The 16,884-nt window shown below is 37.4% G+C and overlaps 3 protein-coding genes across 3 annotated transcripts; 1 reads left to right on the plus strand and 2 right to left on the minus strand.

The window, feature by feature from the left end:
- Positions 1 to 2,026: 2,026 nt before the first annotated feature.
- On the plus strand, positions 2,027 to 6,019 carry LOC116287015 (U-actitoxin-Avd8d). Its single transcript, XM_031693623.2, has 5 exons — positions 2,027 to 2,161; positions 3,029 to 3,055; positions 4,103 to 4,140; positions 4,782 to 4,878; positions 5,848 to 6,019. The coding sequence occupies exons 1-4, from the start codon at positions 2,053 to 2,055 to the stop codon at positions 4,872 to 4,874; spliced, it is 267 nt and encodes an 88-aa protein (XP_031549483.1). The 5' UTR covers positions 2,027 to 2,052; the 3' UTR covers positions 4,875 to 4,878; positions 5,848 to 6,019.
- Positions 6,020 to 11,020: 5,001 nt separating this feature from the next.
- LOC148908716 (uncharacterized) lies at positions 11,021 to 13,098 on the minus strand. Its single transcript, XM_089035952.1, has 2 exons — positions 12,583 to 13,098; positions 11,021 to 12,214 (listed from the first exon to the last, which is right to left on the minus strand). The coding sequence occupies exons 1-2, from the start codon at positions 13,096 to 13,098 to the stop codon at positions 11,021 to 11,023; spliced, it is 1,710 nt and encodes a 569-aa protein (XP_088892078.1).
- On the minus strand, positions 12,076 to 15,926 carry LOC148908717 (uncharacterized). The gene is made up of 2 exons (XM_089035050.1): positions 13,948 to 15,926; positions 12,076 to 12,214 (listed from the first exon to the last, which is right to left on the minus strand). Exon 1 carries the CDS (start codon positions 15,216 to 15,218, stop codon positions 13,983 to 13,985), a length of 1,236 nt encoding a protein of 411 aa, XP_088891176.1. The 5' UTR covers positions 15,219 to 15,926; the 3' UTR covers positions 12,076 to 12,214; positions 13,948 to 13,982.
- Positions 15,927 to 16,884: the final 958 nt, after the last annotated feature.

The raw sequence follows: 16,884 nt of genomic DNA on the forward strand, positions 1-16,884 counted from the left end.
CTACACCCGCTTAGTAATGTTAGCATTCGCAAAACATCATACTATGCATCATTCAAAAACGAATCAACTTTACTTCATAACGCGGAAGACATTGATGCATATTGCGCTAAAAGATAAAATGTTTTTTATATATTGACTTAAATCAAAGTCAAAGAAATAACTCTTTGCTCCGAAGTTCGCCTTCCAACCCTATTTTTTACCCAAATTTTACTGCAATAAGAAATTAGAGGCACAGCAAATACTGTCTCGTTATATTATCTGATACCGTTTCTACACAATTAATTTCGTAATAGTCAAGCCTCATCAAACATAAGAACTTCTATAAAGTTGATTAAATGATCACTTCATATCAACAACTGCTTTACAGCAAAAAAGTGTGCCATGTTAAGAGTGTTCTATAAAATGGGTGGCTTTTTTGAAGGGAGAAGTATTTATAAGTGACTGTGAACCAATAATTATTGGAATATAGCATTATGTATCAATAATTGATATCGTTATTAAGTCATGGATAGAATACAATTAGATACACTGCAGCAAATTGAATTTAACTCTGCTTTCCTTTGTGCGTGGTAAACGTTTGCCAGCCAAAAAATCTAACTGTTTTTGTCGTCCATAATTAGAAAATAATTCAAGAAAATAAGAATGAGGATCTTGCGATGAAAAAATAGAGAAATATTTTCGCTTTCTAGTTCATCTTATATATCAATAAAAATACATAATTACGTTAAATGAAGTCGAAACATATTTGAGGCTTATAAAAATAGAAACAAAGAAACCAAAGAATTCTCAGTTTACGTTTATTTAGGGGTCAAAGAATTTTCCAGAATGCGCCTGGTACTTTAATAAGCTTCTGTTTATGAGAACAAAATATTATTCCAACCTTTGAATGAAGTCGAAACATATTTGAGGCTTATAGAAATAGAAACAAAGAAACCAAAGAATTCTCAGTTTACGTTTATTTAGGGGTCAAAGAATTTTCCAGAATGCGCCTGGTACTTTAATAAGCTCCTGTTTATGAGAACAAAATATTATTCCAACCTTCAACAAAACAGAGTGCTAAAAACATAGACTTATGGTTTCTTGACGAATTGAATTGTACAGAAATAAAAATATTCTTTATTTATCAAAGAGATCAAAATTTGCACCATTTTTTGCTGCGATTTGATCGCAGTACGGCCTTGCGGTTCGAGATCCGTGGGATTCGTTCGCGACAGTGTTGCAAAACGTGTTCAAATTAGCAGACGTCACTGTACGTGGTGGGGAGCGTGGATAGAAGGCAGGGGTTTTTTTAGCATTAAAATGTTTGACTATCGATCAGGATCAGATATGGCTTTAATACTGTTGCAATTATTCGAGACTTCTTCTTATTGGAGCTTGTCTTTGTTGATAGTCCTTGTCTCTTGATTTTCCTATGAATAATTTTTTCTTTTGATTTTTTTGTTTTTTTGTTTAATTTTGTTTTTTTACGTAATGGCGAATCTTATAAATAAAAAAAGTAGGCTATTCGTGTCGCTTTCAAACCGCAATAATACTGGCTAACCCAAATATTTCAAATGGTTCAGACTTGGGAGCGACTGTGTTAGAAGACATATTTCCAAGGTGTCATCTATTTTTTCCCCAAAACATCCCTAAATGGCATTGCAAATCCAAATCGACCCAGAGTTTTCCCTCAACCTCGGAACGGCTAATAGATCGATATTTCTTTAGGCTTTGATGATAACTGATGTCATAGGTCATTCGAGGTTTCAAGACCATAATAAGTGTTTATATTTTTTCTCTATCCTAGTGTATCAAACCTCATATATGCATTTCCACGACCGGCTTTTGCGGTGACACCTATGAATGCGGTACAACGCCCACCAACCATCTGCTTTCACAATAAGCATTGTTGTTCAATTTAGAGGTACTACCCTTTTTTTGAGTGGTCAGTAAAACATATAAAAGCGCGTTAAGTTCACTCCTTTATTCAACCCCAAAACGCAATCAACAAACATTAATATTTCAGTGGAAAAAAGGGCTGATTCCAGGAAAAGAGAATCTCTGTCAGTAAACATGGCATCATCGTCATACTTCATTGTTCTCGTAATTGCCAGTGTTATGCTTCTCAGCCAGGTTTCTGGGTTCTATCTTGAAGACGAAAAGCGGCCTGAAGGCTTCCGCGGTAAGCAAATTCCCTTCTATTAACTATGAAAATATCTGCTCAGTGACTCGGCAAAGAACCAAAATCCTTTTCCATAATGATTCATTTGACAATATAACTTGATTTTAGCCGACGAGACCAAAATGATGCCAAAAACGCGTGGCGGGTTGCAGCCCTCACTTCGAATCAACTAAATTAAAAAACAAAATGAAATCAGTATAATCTTAATGAAATTTCAGTGGTGTCAGTATAGAGGCGTTGCACCACCACGTGATGAAAGCAATGACAGCAGGCACAACAATTCTTCGTTTGCACATGACGTTATAGCCGCCATCTTAGTTGGATTTAACATGCCTGCCGTGTCTTTTGTTATTTCCCTTCTTTGAGAAAGATTGAGACTGAGTCAGCACTATAGACTCTTTTCTCCTCTTGGAAACTGAATTCTTTCTCATGATCAGACTAGACCAGAGTCAATTGTTCGTGGCCGCCAAAACGTGATGATGCAAAGCCTCTCTACAATTTATTTCCAATAGGGATTGTTTAAAGTTCCAAAACTAATATGTAATGATCATTTCTCAATTGACACGTTTTTCTTTGTTATTCACAAGGCTTTATTTTTGTTATAACCCTCATTATAAATGCGAGGTCAATATATAGTTAGTTATTAACCCGGTTAATAACTATATATAGACTTTGCATTTATAATGAGCAACATTTGATAGAAAACTTTCTCAATTGATAAATATAATAATTAATATCACCGAGAACGGAGGCAATAAGCCTATACATTCCTCGGGCCTACGGCCCTCGGGATGTATATGGCTTATTGCCTCCGTTCTCGGTAATTAACTCTTACTTATCGTATTTTATTTTCATGTTCGGGGGTAGAACAAAAACCAACACGTCTTCCATCAGGTAACATGCTCAGATACAAGTTGACTAAACTGAATTTTTCAATGGACTGATCGATCGTAAAAATAATTGAGGAAAGGGATCGAGAGATCAGTATTCAGTAAAAAGAACTACTTGAGCTGCCTCAAATAAAATACACCAAAAATAGCCACTCGCATGCCACTTTCCATATATCAGTTCATTGGTCTTATAGTACACTCAACAAAATTACTCGACTCTGATTGGTCGAGAGGAGTACAATTATAGCGTTAATTGTACTCCGTAGGAGTACCGAGTTAAGTCGCTATGGCAACAAGGCCAAAACAATGTCAAAACAATTATTTTATATCATTTTGTACTTAAAAAACATAAATAAAATTTTAAAGCCGTAAGAACTAATCTTTTTTTATACATTTCAGTTGCACGATGGACTGGAAATCGGCCGCCAAATAGACAAAGATGAACGGCGTCGCTTCGCATTTTTTACTGAAATTTTGTTGAGTGAACTATAAACAAAAAATCGCACGATCTTCTCGTACAATTTGGAATTAATAGATACTTGTAATGTTTTGAAAGATCTTTAATTGTACTCGCCTAAAGGCTCGTGCAATTACAAGAACTTTCAAAACATTACTCGTGTCTATTAATTTCCAAATTGTACTCGAGATCGTGCGATTTCCTATACAAACACAAAGCATCCAATCGAGACTGCAAGGTAGTATAATTCTAACCTTGCAGCCTCGCGTTGCCTTCAAACCGAATTATTTAAAGTCATGGTATTTGCGTCAGTTTCTGTATCTGCATTTACTGTATCGTTGACCCAGATGCCTCGACTTAAAAAAAGTGCCTTTTGAAGCCAATAGAGTGTAACTCTGATATCTGCTATTAAGATGAGTGTAAAACCAAAAAAAGGGTGTATCATCTGCCAGCTAATGGTACAATTTACATACAACTTACTATCTTTCATGTCCAAATTCAGTACATTAAGATAGTAGACCTCATTTCAGTATTTTTCTATGTACCAGTCCTCTCCTTTTCCATAACCTTTCGCTTTCATCTTTGTTTGAACAGGTTGTATCAACCGTTTTAGTGACTACATCTGCGGAGAGGTGAGATTGATCAGGGTTTAAGGCTTTGCTATGGGGATTTGTTCTGCTTGTCTGGGTCTCTCTATCTGTCTGTCTGTCTGCCTGTCTGCCTGTCTGCCTGTCTGCCTGTCTGCCTGTCTGCCTGTCTGCCTGTCTGCCTGTCTGCCTGTCTGCCTGTCTGCCTGTCTGCCTGTCTGCCTGTCTGCCTGTCTGCCTGTCTGCCTGTCTGCCTGTCTGCCTGTCTGCCTGTCTGCCTGTCTGCCTGTCTGCCTGTCTGCCTGTCTGCCTGTCTGCCTGTCTGCCTGTCTGTCTGTCTGCCTGTCTGCCTGTCTGCCTGTCTGCCTGTTTCTATCTTACTACTTCTTTTCCTACCTGCTTGCCTGCCTTGCCTGTTCTTGTCTTACCTGTCTGCCTGTCTGCCTGTCTGCCTGTCTGTCTGTCTGCTTGTTTGTTGTTAACCAATGCCTGCTTTTCTGGGTCTCTCTCTATCTGTCTGCCTGTTCTTGTCTTACCTGCCTTTCTGTTTGCTTATTTAGTTCAGTTTGTTTGTTCTACCTGGTCACATGGCTTAGGTCACCCATAAGAGTTCTTCAGCCAAGGAGTATCCTGTTAATCTATTATTCACCTGCAATCCAATTATAACTTGTTTTTGTTGTTATTAGGTCATACGGAAAGAACATTGTGTATTGTATGGAAAAAAGCGAATGAACAAATTTGCCGAAAGGTACTGCACAAAGTTTTGCGGATTCTGTTGACCAGGTTGGTAATAAAGAAATTGTTGAAACATTTCAAAATCACTCGAGAAACTAACATCAGAGCACATGTCAACGTCAGCTGTAATTACGCATTCTCAAACCATCATTTCCACAGCCATCTCGTACCCAGAGCCTGCGTTTCTTCATAATCAATTTTTTGGCGCGTGCGCAATTTTCCGGAAGTGAAAAATAATAAATGAAAAACATGCTTTCAGACAAAATTCTGTGTTTACTTCCGATCAAAATAAAAATTAGAACTATCGGAAACATATTTTTTAAATTTTGTTAAGTCTTTAAACGCATGGAAGTATACCGGAAGTCCAAGAAATCCTGGTCTCAAAAAGTGGATAGGCTAGAGCCCTCGTTCTTCGCCGCAGGCCAGAATAAACGCAGGCTGTGGGTACGAGATCGTATCAGGAATGTTTGAATCGAACGATAACTAAAATTTAGATAGGCTTTAATTTTGTTGATCGAGAGTAATGCATTGAACAACTTAATTAGAATTATGACAGCAAACGCCACTGCATGTGTTGGTAGTCATTATTGAAAACGCCCTAAAACGGAGTACATTATTTAAGAAAAATATATATGATTTATGAAATATATGAGATATAACGCGTGCACTCATTGGTTGGCTACTGTGTATATATCAGAAAGCTATCTCGGAAAGACTTGCTCGCGTAAAATCATTCAAAAATATTTTATAAAAGCAATATAAAACGCATGTTTATGTCTCTGTTTTGCGATGCTACGTCTCGTGTTACTAAGTTTGCTTCTCTCTTGCTCTACAGCTCCTAGCGCGTTCATATCACGGCACAGAGAAATGCGCCCGCGTTTTATATCCCTTAATTGAATCATCCGCGTTTTATATCCCTTAATTGAATCATGTACCAAGCAAGGACTTACCGTTTCCATTTTAGTTAATGTCCTAAATTGGCCATCATATTCAATTATACTACTTATCTGTTTTTAGCTTAAAGGCATATAATAATGATCAAGTATCACCAAGCAGCAAGTAAAACAACACACGAGCCAAATACAAATACACAGACAAGGAATGTAATGAAAATTGACAATCCGTTTTACTAGATAAACGAGTTTTATGAAGCAAAAGTATCACCAATAAAGTTAAAATTGAAGTTAAAGATTATGAGGCATGTTTTTGTCTCGGACTTGTGACGTTTAATTTACATGATTTTTTTTTTTTTTTTTTTTTTTCCTTTTTTCTTTTCGTCTCTTTTTGGAAATGAGATCTCAAATTTCTCAAATGAATTGGAACCCAAGGCTCTTTGAATCTATTTTAAAGGCTTTTTAAACTTTTAGCATAAAATAACATCTCACTCTAACCTTTCACTATTGGATATATTCGTAACAGACCCTGGGGGGACAAAACATTAGACCCATTGTATTCAAAATGGTCTATTTGCCATCATATTCAATTATACTACTTATCTGTTTTTAGCTTAAAGGGGTTTATATATACGATATTGATAAAGAAAGCGTTATCCATTTAGAGGAACTGAGGAGGAAGGCGTGAGATGTTATTTTCCTTAGCGTTTGTGATAGAAGTCTAGAAAGCCTGGCTCTGAAATAAAGGACCAAAATGATCCCAGGAGCCACGCCCTTCCACCTCCAATAACGTACTTTAGTATATTGAGCTGGAGATTTCCCAATGTGAAAAGGATACAAACTTAAAACGTCACGATTTTCATTTCTCACCTATATTCCTTCTTTCCCTCTCTGATCAAATCACGTGTATTTCCACGTTGCATTGCTAAGACTTTCAAAACCAATTTTTTCTAACACCACAATTGCCCTACTTCACTATGACGTCACATCAAAACAATATTCAACAATCTATTGCTTAAACGCAAAGGATCATGGTCGTCGGACGGGGTCAAATTAACGCAAACTAACCAAAAATTATTCTAAATCCCGTATCATTCCACGAAGAGAAGTAGAATAGCCAGCAAACGCTCAGAATATTTCTTAGTATATATTAACACATATTATATCTGAAAACCAGGCCATTTTAGATTAAACTGTTTCGCTAGGAGCAAATATAGTTGAATTTTCTATTGGATTTGGCGATCCTATCCCCGACAAAAAACAAGCAGTGACGTCATAGTGAATTAGGTCAATTTGCCTTGAATCATTTCTATCATTAAAAAAAAAATAGTTGTCGTGGCCGAGAAACGTTTTTAGCCAAGGTCTTTCCAATATTTGTGCTTATGGCATCTTGTTTCTTTATAAACAAAAACATTATTAAGAGCGACTGTCCAGAAATATCGAGCAAAATCGAAAATTTGTGGCCACAATCAAAAAAATAAAAGTCCTTCATTTTTGGTCTGTAGACACTGTTTGATGTGTTTATGAACGTACTGGGGTCGGTTTTTCGATCTACGTAAAAAATCCGGATTTTTTTGAAAAAAACGATTTCACCCCGTGTCGGTCTAAAAATTGCTCAAGAAACGGCTGCGAATTACGCTTTCAAAAACATTCTCGCTCCAAGTGAAAACCCAAGTTACAATCAAATTTGCAACTGAATTCAAGAAAAGGGGTGTTGAACAATTGTTCCAGGTGATTTTAGACGTTTTAAACTAAACTTTAGATAGAAAAAATTGCATTCTTCCAGCACAGTTATTCACAGTCTCGATTTTACCTCACATTTATAAAAGCGATTTTTTGCATGTGGCCATTCTCCAATTTTTACAAAACTCAAGCTGTACAATGTTCAAATGATAGAATAACACGAACTACAAAAATTAGTTTGGGTTTTTTCACAGGCCTTATGAAAACGTTATGCGAAGTTGGAAAAATTTGCCATGTAAATATGCAAATTAGCAGTTTGTTTACATCTCCACACCACAGATCACGGCCGCGAAAAAAGTCATCTAAAATAGTTTTAACAGCTTATTAATCCACACATTAGCCTATCTAAGGACTATCTAAGCATGATTGGCCTCTGTTATTATTTTAAACGATTATTTGTTGAAGTTAAGCCTACACTTTCGGTGTTGAAGACACTCGGCTTGCTTGCCTCGGTGGCATTCCATCGGTGCGTAGTAAACTTAGTAATCATAAATGACTGTTAACATGCTCTATAAACGTTACTATTCCTCACTAGTGTTATCCAGCTTATCACATAGTATTTTCACATACTGAGTATGCTTGAAAGTTTGCATTACTTTGTAAATAAGCAGGGATCAAACCTGTCAAAGCGGATTATGTGAGCTGATGGCGTGACAAACGACAGTTTGCGCGGAGCCGGACGTGACGTCGTTTGGTACAGTACGTTTTTTATTGCCTGAACATCTTGTGATTTTGCATAGACTAAAGAGAATCACTCATTATCAAGATTTGTTTTTTTTAGCTGTCATATGTTTTCTTGCTTGATCGAAGTCATGTTTAAAATTGGTTACATGTATAATGAGTGCAGTTGTAGCCCGATATACAATTCCCCCTCCCCTACCCCACTAGCTTCATGGCTGTACAATAGATCGAATGTATGATAAACTCGCCTGGTTTCGTGGAAGCGTAAATCTGATATAAGACTATGAGAAAAAAGAAAATACATTTTAAAGTATATATATATATATATATATATATATATATATATATATATATATATATATATATATATATATATATATATATATATATATATATATATATATATATTTATATATATATATATATATGTATATATATATATATATATGTATATATATATATATATGTATATATATATATATATATATATATATATATATATATATATACATAAAATGTTATATATATATATATATATATATATAACATTTTATGTCGATAGTGCGATTTGATAGAACTGTGATCTGAACATGACGCGTGTGTGGCCGAAATGTCCAGGAATTTGATAGTTTCAATCAAATTCCAAAAATTTGTTGTACATTTCCAGGTAGACAAAAATAAAAGCAGCTTTTAACAAAGTGTTTATAGTCAGTATAGAAATTTGTTAATTATGGTGAGCATCAGTTATGGAGGCTCGTGAATCATGTTCCTTTCAAGCTATCATTGGTGGTCATTGTGGGTTTGACCCAAAAGAAAGAAGTAGATCTGTCACTAACGTTCCTTTGACAAGATGTAAACGGGATATCGCTGAGGACAAACGATGTTTTAGTATAGTTGAAGTTGAAACCGAGGTCGAATTAATTCTCGCAAGACTATGTATTTTTGAGCCCTCTAGAAACATAGACAACCTTGCAATCTGTCGGAATCACCGTGCGTTTGGGCGTCAGCTGGAAACGGACATCAGTGAAATGTTCTGTACCCGTAACTCTTTCTCAGCACAAAGCCGATGTCAAAAGGAATCCAAAAGCAGAGTGGGGTTTGAGCAAAAGTGGATCGAAAACTGTGTTAAAAGAGACTGGTGTTTTTCTTACTGTTGGTTCAGGAAGGTTGGTGGATTGCTAGCATTACATTGACTAATATATACGGTCTATACGACGCCATGACTACTTGCGCAGTGCTCAGTCATGAAATTGTGCAAGCTTGACGCTACTACATCATTGATTAGGGACTGGTCATAAAATATAGGGGGGGTAGGGGTGGGCAAAATCAGAATAGAATCAGTGTTCTTTATCGTGGCCCACATAAAATGATGCTGAAAATCCTGATGACCCAAAACAAGTTTAGAAGCAAAATTGCAGGCCCACCCATTTTAGTTGTCAAATTTTATCAACAGCCCACCCCTTTTAAGGAGTTCAAAATTATGTGACCCATCCCCTGATTTTGCCCCCCAACCCCCCCGACCCCCCCCCCCCCCCCAACCCCCCATACTTTATGACCAGTCGCTAACACATATAGAAATAGTCCTGGGGGAGTGAAGTTATCTTACGAATGGAAGAATTGACTTTGTTAAGTCGAACAACACGAGGGACGCAAGCTACTTGATTGCAAATCGATGTGGGATGTGGTTCGATGATTCCAGTTAACTGGTTATATAAACTAGTTCTTTGATGTCTGAACATTAGGATGCGTTCATAATGTATGGCAGAGAGTGGTGGTGAAGGGGGGGGGGGGGGGCAGATAAAATTTAGGGGGGATCGGAAAATGTTTTACCAATAAAAAGGGGGGGGGTGGTAGGTTGAAAACCTTTTTTCAGAGAAATGGGGGACTTTTGGGTGGTCTTAAGAATTGTTTTGTCATTTAAAGATTTCATCTGCCCCCGCCCCTTCTGCCATACAATATGAACGCAGCCTTATTCAAATCGGGGTCTTTTTGTCGTAAAGAACAATATCATTGAAAGCTCATAGAGAGTCTTGATAACGAGTGATTCTCTTTAGTTTATGCAAAATCACAAGATGTTCAGGCAATAAAAAACGTACTGTACCAAACGACGTCACGTCCGGCTCCGCGCAAACTGTCGTTTGTCACGCCATCAGCTCACATAATCCGCTTTGACAGGTTTGATCCCTGCTTATTTACAAAGTAATGCAAACTTTCAAGCATACTCAGTATGTGAAAATACTATGTGATAAGCTGGATACCACTAGTGAGGAATAGTAACGTTTATAGAGCATGTTAACAGTCATTTATGATTACTAAGTTTACTACGCACCGATGGAATGCCACCGAGGCAAGCAAGCTGAGTGTCTTCAACACCGAAAGTGTAGGCTTAACTTCAACAAATAATCGTTTAAAATAATAACAGAGGCCAATCATGCTTAGATAGTCCTTAGATAGGCTAATGTGTGGATTAATTAAAAAATTAAACGAGGCTTACCTGTAAGGTGAAGTTTGATTGGGATTCTACCTCCTCATTCTTGCATAGAGAGATCACGTGAGATAGCGCATGCGTAGTGAAGTTCATCCTTTAAAGCGGGCCCATGTTATCCCAAGAAATGGGTGGGTATACACCAGACAATGGGGTGGGCACGTGATCTCTCTATGCAAGAATGAGGAGGTAGAATCCCAATCAAACTTCACCTTACAGGTAAGCCTCGTTTAATTTTTTAATTCTACCTCCTCATTTGCATATTCGAGATCCCGTGAGACTTCAAAGCTACGTGGGCCCGTGTCAATGTACCCTTCAGTAGGGAAACACACAATAACCTCAAATGGAAACATTTTAATATGAAATTAATTGAACATTTTTGTCATCTTTATAAAGCACAGCTTAAAACTGAGCTTCCATAACAATTGTCTGGTTTAATGTCTTTCTTGTAAAAAATAGCAAATGTACATTGTGATGACCATCCTGCAGCTTCCATAATTGTTTCTAATGGCACTCCACTGCGATAAGCAGCCGAGGTTGATGCTGACCTGGTGCTATGTGGTAGGAATGTTTTAACATCTATGCCTGATTGTGCCATTACTGTTTTGACCCATCTAGAAATAGTGTTTCTGGTAACAGGCTGAAAAGGCTTGTTATAACTGAGAAAGAGCCTTGTGTTCTGTGGCCTTCGGATAGTTTCTGTTTTAGCTATGTAAGCTTTTAGGTAAGTCACTACACAAAGTCTCCTGTCTGCAGGGAAAGCAGGAAGCACCAGTATTGGTGGTTGCTTTCCAGGTTTGGATTGTTTTATAAGTCCATCTAGAAAAAACTTGTAGGAAGACTTCCCTTTTGAAACATGTTGAAGGTCCATCATGTGCACTGATTGGCATCTTTGACCAGTAACTAACATACATAACATAACTAGCTTGAGAGTGAGTAACTTTAAATCCAACTTTGAGGCAGGACTCCATGTTTTTAATAAATCTAGCACCTTGCAGACATCCCAAGTTGAGTGATATCTTGGACGAGGTGGTCTGGTCTGAAAAGTTCCTTTGACAAATCTTCTAATTAGAGGATGTTCTCCAACACTCGAAGTACTATCGGCAAGCTCAACAGTTGCCGACAATGCTGATTTGGCAGTGTTAATTGCCGAGTAACTGCTTCCAGAGTCATATAGGTGTGTTAAGAACTCAATTATATTAGCTACAGTTGGATAAATGGGATCTTGATTTCTTTCTGCTGTGTATCTCCTCCATTTATCCAAATAAACTCTGTACTGTTTTGTTGTTCCTGTTCGCCATGACGAGAGGATAATTTCACAAGCTCTTTCTGAAATGTTCTGTTGTTGGAGTCGTCCCCTGATAAAAGGCATGCCATCAGTTTCAATTTTGGCCACAATGGGTGAATCAGTTTTCTGTTGTGTGGTAATTGTAGCACAAATTTGTCTCTTGGAAGCAACACTGGTCGCTGGATTAACATGTGTAACATCTTTGGAAACCAGACTTGGGTCCGCCACAATGGTGCTATCAGCAAGGCTTGAGCTCGGTCTTCCTGGAGCTTTTGAAGAACTTTGGTCAACATGCTGAATGGTGGAAATAAATAAACATACTTATTTTTCCAACTTAAACAAAATGCATCTATTGCCATGGCTTCAGGATCAGCACGCCATGATACAAAAGGCTTGAATTGATAATTGTTTCGGGAGGCAAATAAGTCTATTTCTGGCCTCCCCCAGAGTTCTATTAGCTGTTTGAAAACAGTGGGATGAAGTTGCCATTCTGTTCTATCTGTAAATTTTCTGCTCAACCGATCAGCTATTTCATTTTGTATTCCGGGAATGTGTGTCGCACTGAGCCATATATTTTTTGAAATACACCACAACCAGATTTCACGAGCTACTTTGTTGCAAGCCAAAGAGTGAGTTCCACCCATATTATTAATAAATGTTACTGCTGTGACATTATCTAGTTGTAAGTGTATGTGTACATTTTTCTCATTGCTACACAGAGACTGTAGTCCTAATTTAGCAGCTTCAAGTTCAAGACAATTTATATGTTTGGTTTGTTCATGTGCAAGCCATCTACCTCCTGCACAGTCCTTTCCTTGGCGGTGTGCACCCCACCCTTCCAGGGAGGCATCAGTGGTAAGGGTGAAGTCTGGGTTGTTGTGGGAAATTTTCTTAGTAAATTTGTAATGGTTTCCTAACCACCATTTAATGTCTTCTCTAGCTGAGTTAGAGAATTGTATTAAGGCCTCAAAATCACCTCTGCTATTTTTGAGTTCCTCAATTTTTTCAATTTCAAGTTGTTTGTAGAAAAGTGGTCCAAATTCCACTCCAACAGAACAAGAAACTAAAGTTCCAATAAGTTTAGCTGCTTCTCTTATTGTACATGTTTTATTATCCAAAATGGTTTTACCAAGGACTCTAATATTTTTAATTTTTTCCCGTGTGAGACTGACTGTCATGTCAATAGAGTTTAATATGAACCCCAAATGCTCTAAAATTTGGGTTGGTCGGGTTACCGATTTTTCCTCCGAGACCTGAAACCCCAGGTCTCTAAACAGATCATAAGTTTCATTTATATTATTCATGCACTGATCATATGACGTTCCCAATAAAAAACTATCGTCTAGGTAACCACTTGAGATATGTCCTCTGCTCCGCAAAGTGGAATACACTGGCTTCATGAGTTTTGTAAATATTCTCGGTGCAGAGCTAAGACCATTTGGTAGTGTGATATATTTGTATAATTGGTTTCCCACCTGAAATTTTAGGTATTTCTGGGATTTTTGGTGGATAGAAACTGAATAATAAGCATCAGTTAAGTCCAGAGATGCCATGAAACAATTCCGTTCCATTACATTTATACAGGACTGTATTGTGTCCATTTTAAAATGAACTGGTAAAATATTTTTATTCAGTTTTTTGAGATTTAATATCAATCTGAATTTTCCATTCTTTTTTGTTCGTAAAAACACTGGTGAAATAAACTCTTCTCTTTCGTGTTCACATTTTTCTATGACTTGTTTGTCTAATAGCTCATCTACTAGTGTATGAAGAGCTTTCTCTTCAACTGATTGAAGTTTTGGTTGTCTCAAAGGAGTTGTTTGTACTGGTGGTGAAATGAAATCAACTTCGTACCCTGTTACAATATTTAGGATTGTTTTGTCAGAAGTTAGCTTTTTCCATTCATTTTCATGAAATTTAAGACGGCCAGCTGGCAAAACTTGGTTTTTGGTCAGTGTATTCTCACTTTGCAGAACAGATTTCTCTGTTTTAAATGCAATATGATCATTTTCCTCAAGGTTGCTTACCTTAACAAGAGGAATAGAGATATGTAAACTTGAATTCACTTGCGAGGCTGATACTGGGATTGGTTTTTCTGATTTCGGTACCCTGTGTATCCGCTTCTTTGCCTTCCAGTAGAGCCTCTGCCCCGGCTTAAAAAAGGAAACCTTCTCTGATCTGACCTCGCATATTGGCTGCCATTTGAGTTCTGTCTCCTGTAGTTATTGTGTTTCGAGGTAATTTTAGATGTGACCTTGCTGGCCTCCGTCAAATCCTTTACTGATTTGCCTAGCTCAGTTCCAAATAGCAGATCTTTAACAGGGTTTTGATCGCTACACAGCAAACGATATTCAGATTTCATATCTGATTTGAACAAAGCTCTTCTTCGCAAGTCAATTTCATGCGAAGCATCGCTTAACAGTGACAGACTGTCTGAAAGAGTCTGCATTGTGTTTGTTGTCATGTCCGCCATTTCGGCTGGAATGTTCTTATCTTTTTCAGCTTTCATAAAGTCACTTAGCACTTTAGCTACTGCCGTTATTCCTTTAAGAAGAGGTTTCTGTGCTTTTTGTAGCATAACATCCTCTGTTTTTACTTCCTTTCTCACACTATTGAAGATCTCAGGGTTTACTCGAACGACCTCTAGTCGCTGACAGTTTCCTGGCGTGGGTAATTTCTCCACCAGCTCTTCGCGCGAGTCTTTGCTGGTGCCTTTGCTTAGAAGTTCTGTCAATAATTCGGCCAAATCCGAGTCGAGATCTTCTCCATTGTGTAGTGGTTTATTTACCACTTTCGCCATGTCGGCGAGAACCACATTCAGTTCTTTCTTGGGTTTTTTCCTTGGAGGTTCACCTTCCTCCTCCCCGCCATTGTTTTCGTTGGCGGGCGATTCACTGTCACTTTCTGACAACTCATCAACAGCCTGGTTATAATTATCGTAGGCTGTTTTTATCTCAGTAATTACTGGTGTAAGGCTAGCTAAAGATCCAGTAATGTTTGCTAGTTGTTGTTTGATGTCATCTACATCTTCGGCCAGCAAGGTATTTTCGGTTTGGTCTTTGCTTGATTTTGGCGCCAAACTTTTCGAGTGGCCATCTTCTGGCTGTTTGTCTTTGGGACTCGTGGGATTTTCTCCCGTCTTATGACTTTTTTCGAGCCCTTTTCCCTTTCGGGAAGTTTTTTCGACAGTATTCTTTCCCTTTCGGGATTCTTTCATGGTGGTTAAACCACTGGTGGTTTCTGATCTTTTTGCAAGACTTTCGCCTTGACGCTTATTGGCCTCATGGCCTTGCTCCATTCTTCAGAAGTTCTTGCCAAACCACGAACTGAGAGTTCCCTCGGGACGATGGAAGTCGGTAGACACCTATTTCTCTAAGAAAATCGTGGTTCTTCTTAAAATCTTTTCCGAAACAAAAACGTGGACTTTTCTTCACTGAACGCAAACGCAAGATGAACTTCACTACGCATGCGCTATCTCACGGGATCTCGAATATGCAAATGAGGAGGTAGAATAAGCTGTTAAAACTATTTTAGATGACTTTTTTCGCGGCCGTGATCTGTGGTGTGGAGATGTAAACAAACTGCTAATTTGCATATTTACATGGCAAATTTTTCCAACTTCGCATAACGTTTTCATAAGGCCTGTGAAAAAACCCAAACTAATTTTTGTAGTTCGTGTTATTCTATCATTTGAACATTGTACAGCTTGAGTTTTGTAAAAATTGGAGAATGGCCACATGCAAAAAATCGCTTTTATAAATGTGAGGTAAAATCGAGACTGTGAATAACTGTGCTGGAAGAATGCAATTTTTTCTATCTAAAGTTTAGTTTAAAACGTCTAAAATCACCTGGAACAATTGTTCAACACCCCTTTTCTTGAATTCAGTTGCAAATTTGATTGTAACTTGGGTTTTCACTTGGAGCGAGAATGTTTTTGAAAGCGTAATTCGCAGCCGTTTCTTGAGCAATTTTTAGACCGACACGGGGTGAAATCGTTTTTTTCAAAAAAATCCGGATTTTTTACGTAGATCGAAAAACCGACCCCAGTACGTTCATAAACTCATCTAATAGTGTCTACAGACCAAAAATGAAGGACTTTTATTTTTTGACTGTGGCCGCCCCGTGCTCGATATTTCTGGACAGTCGCTCTTAATAACATATGAGGTCGGGAAATATGATATTTGAAATTATTATTAAACAAAAGGCTTAAAAAGATGTTAAAAATAATACAATGAAATAATAGGTAAAACTAAAAAGAAAAGACGACATCCATTAATTAAACCAACTAAAGCATGCGAGAGATATTGCACGTTTCATCATTTAACTATATCCGTTTTGAAATCACTGGCGATTTCTGCAATCTGATTGACTCTCAGCACTGCGATTTTTTACTCACGAATTGCACCTTTTTGAATTTTAAATTGCACTCTTTGAAGAGCCAATGAAATTACAGAAAGCAAAGCATTTGACCAATCAGATCATAGAAAAAAAGAAGCCCCTCCTCCCAAAAAAGAGAGTGAGAAAAAAAAAATTAAGGAACTTCTAGGTGATAGAACGGTTTTTTGACTAAATTTTACATTAAAATTGAATTTTAAATCTGGTTTATATTATTGCAGAAGATTTCAAAACGGATGTAATTAAGTGGTAATTAAACTTTCGTCCTGTCGTGCAATTTTGTAAAAACACTAAACACAATTACTCTATTCTGATTGGACAAAAGGAGTACAAGTAAATGTACTATGTAGAGTCCTTGTAAATTGCTCAATTTTGTTGAGTGTATCATAAACAAAAAATCGTACAATCTTCTCGTACAATTGATAGACACTCGTGATGTTTGAAAGTTCTCAAATTAGAATCGCCTAAAGACTCACACCCAATTTTAAAAACTTTCAAAACATCACTCGTACCTATCAATTCCGAATTGAATTCGAGATGATTTTTTAATTAAAGCAATTTTTTAATTC

The sequence above is a fragment of the Actinia tenebrosa genome, unplaced genomic scaffold (assembly GCF_029948245.1).
Source record: "Actinia tenebrosa isolate PJP-AT-01 unplaced genomic scaffold, QUT_ActTen_1.0 PGA_scaffold3__52_contigs__length_22856419, whole genome shotgun sequence".
NCBI lineage: Eukaryota > Metazoa > Cnidaria > Anthozoa > Actiniaria > Actiniidae > Actinia > Actinia tenebrosa.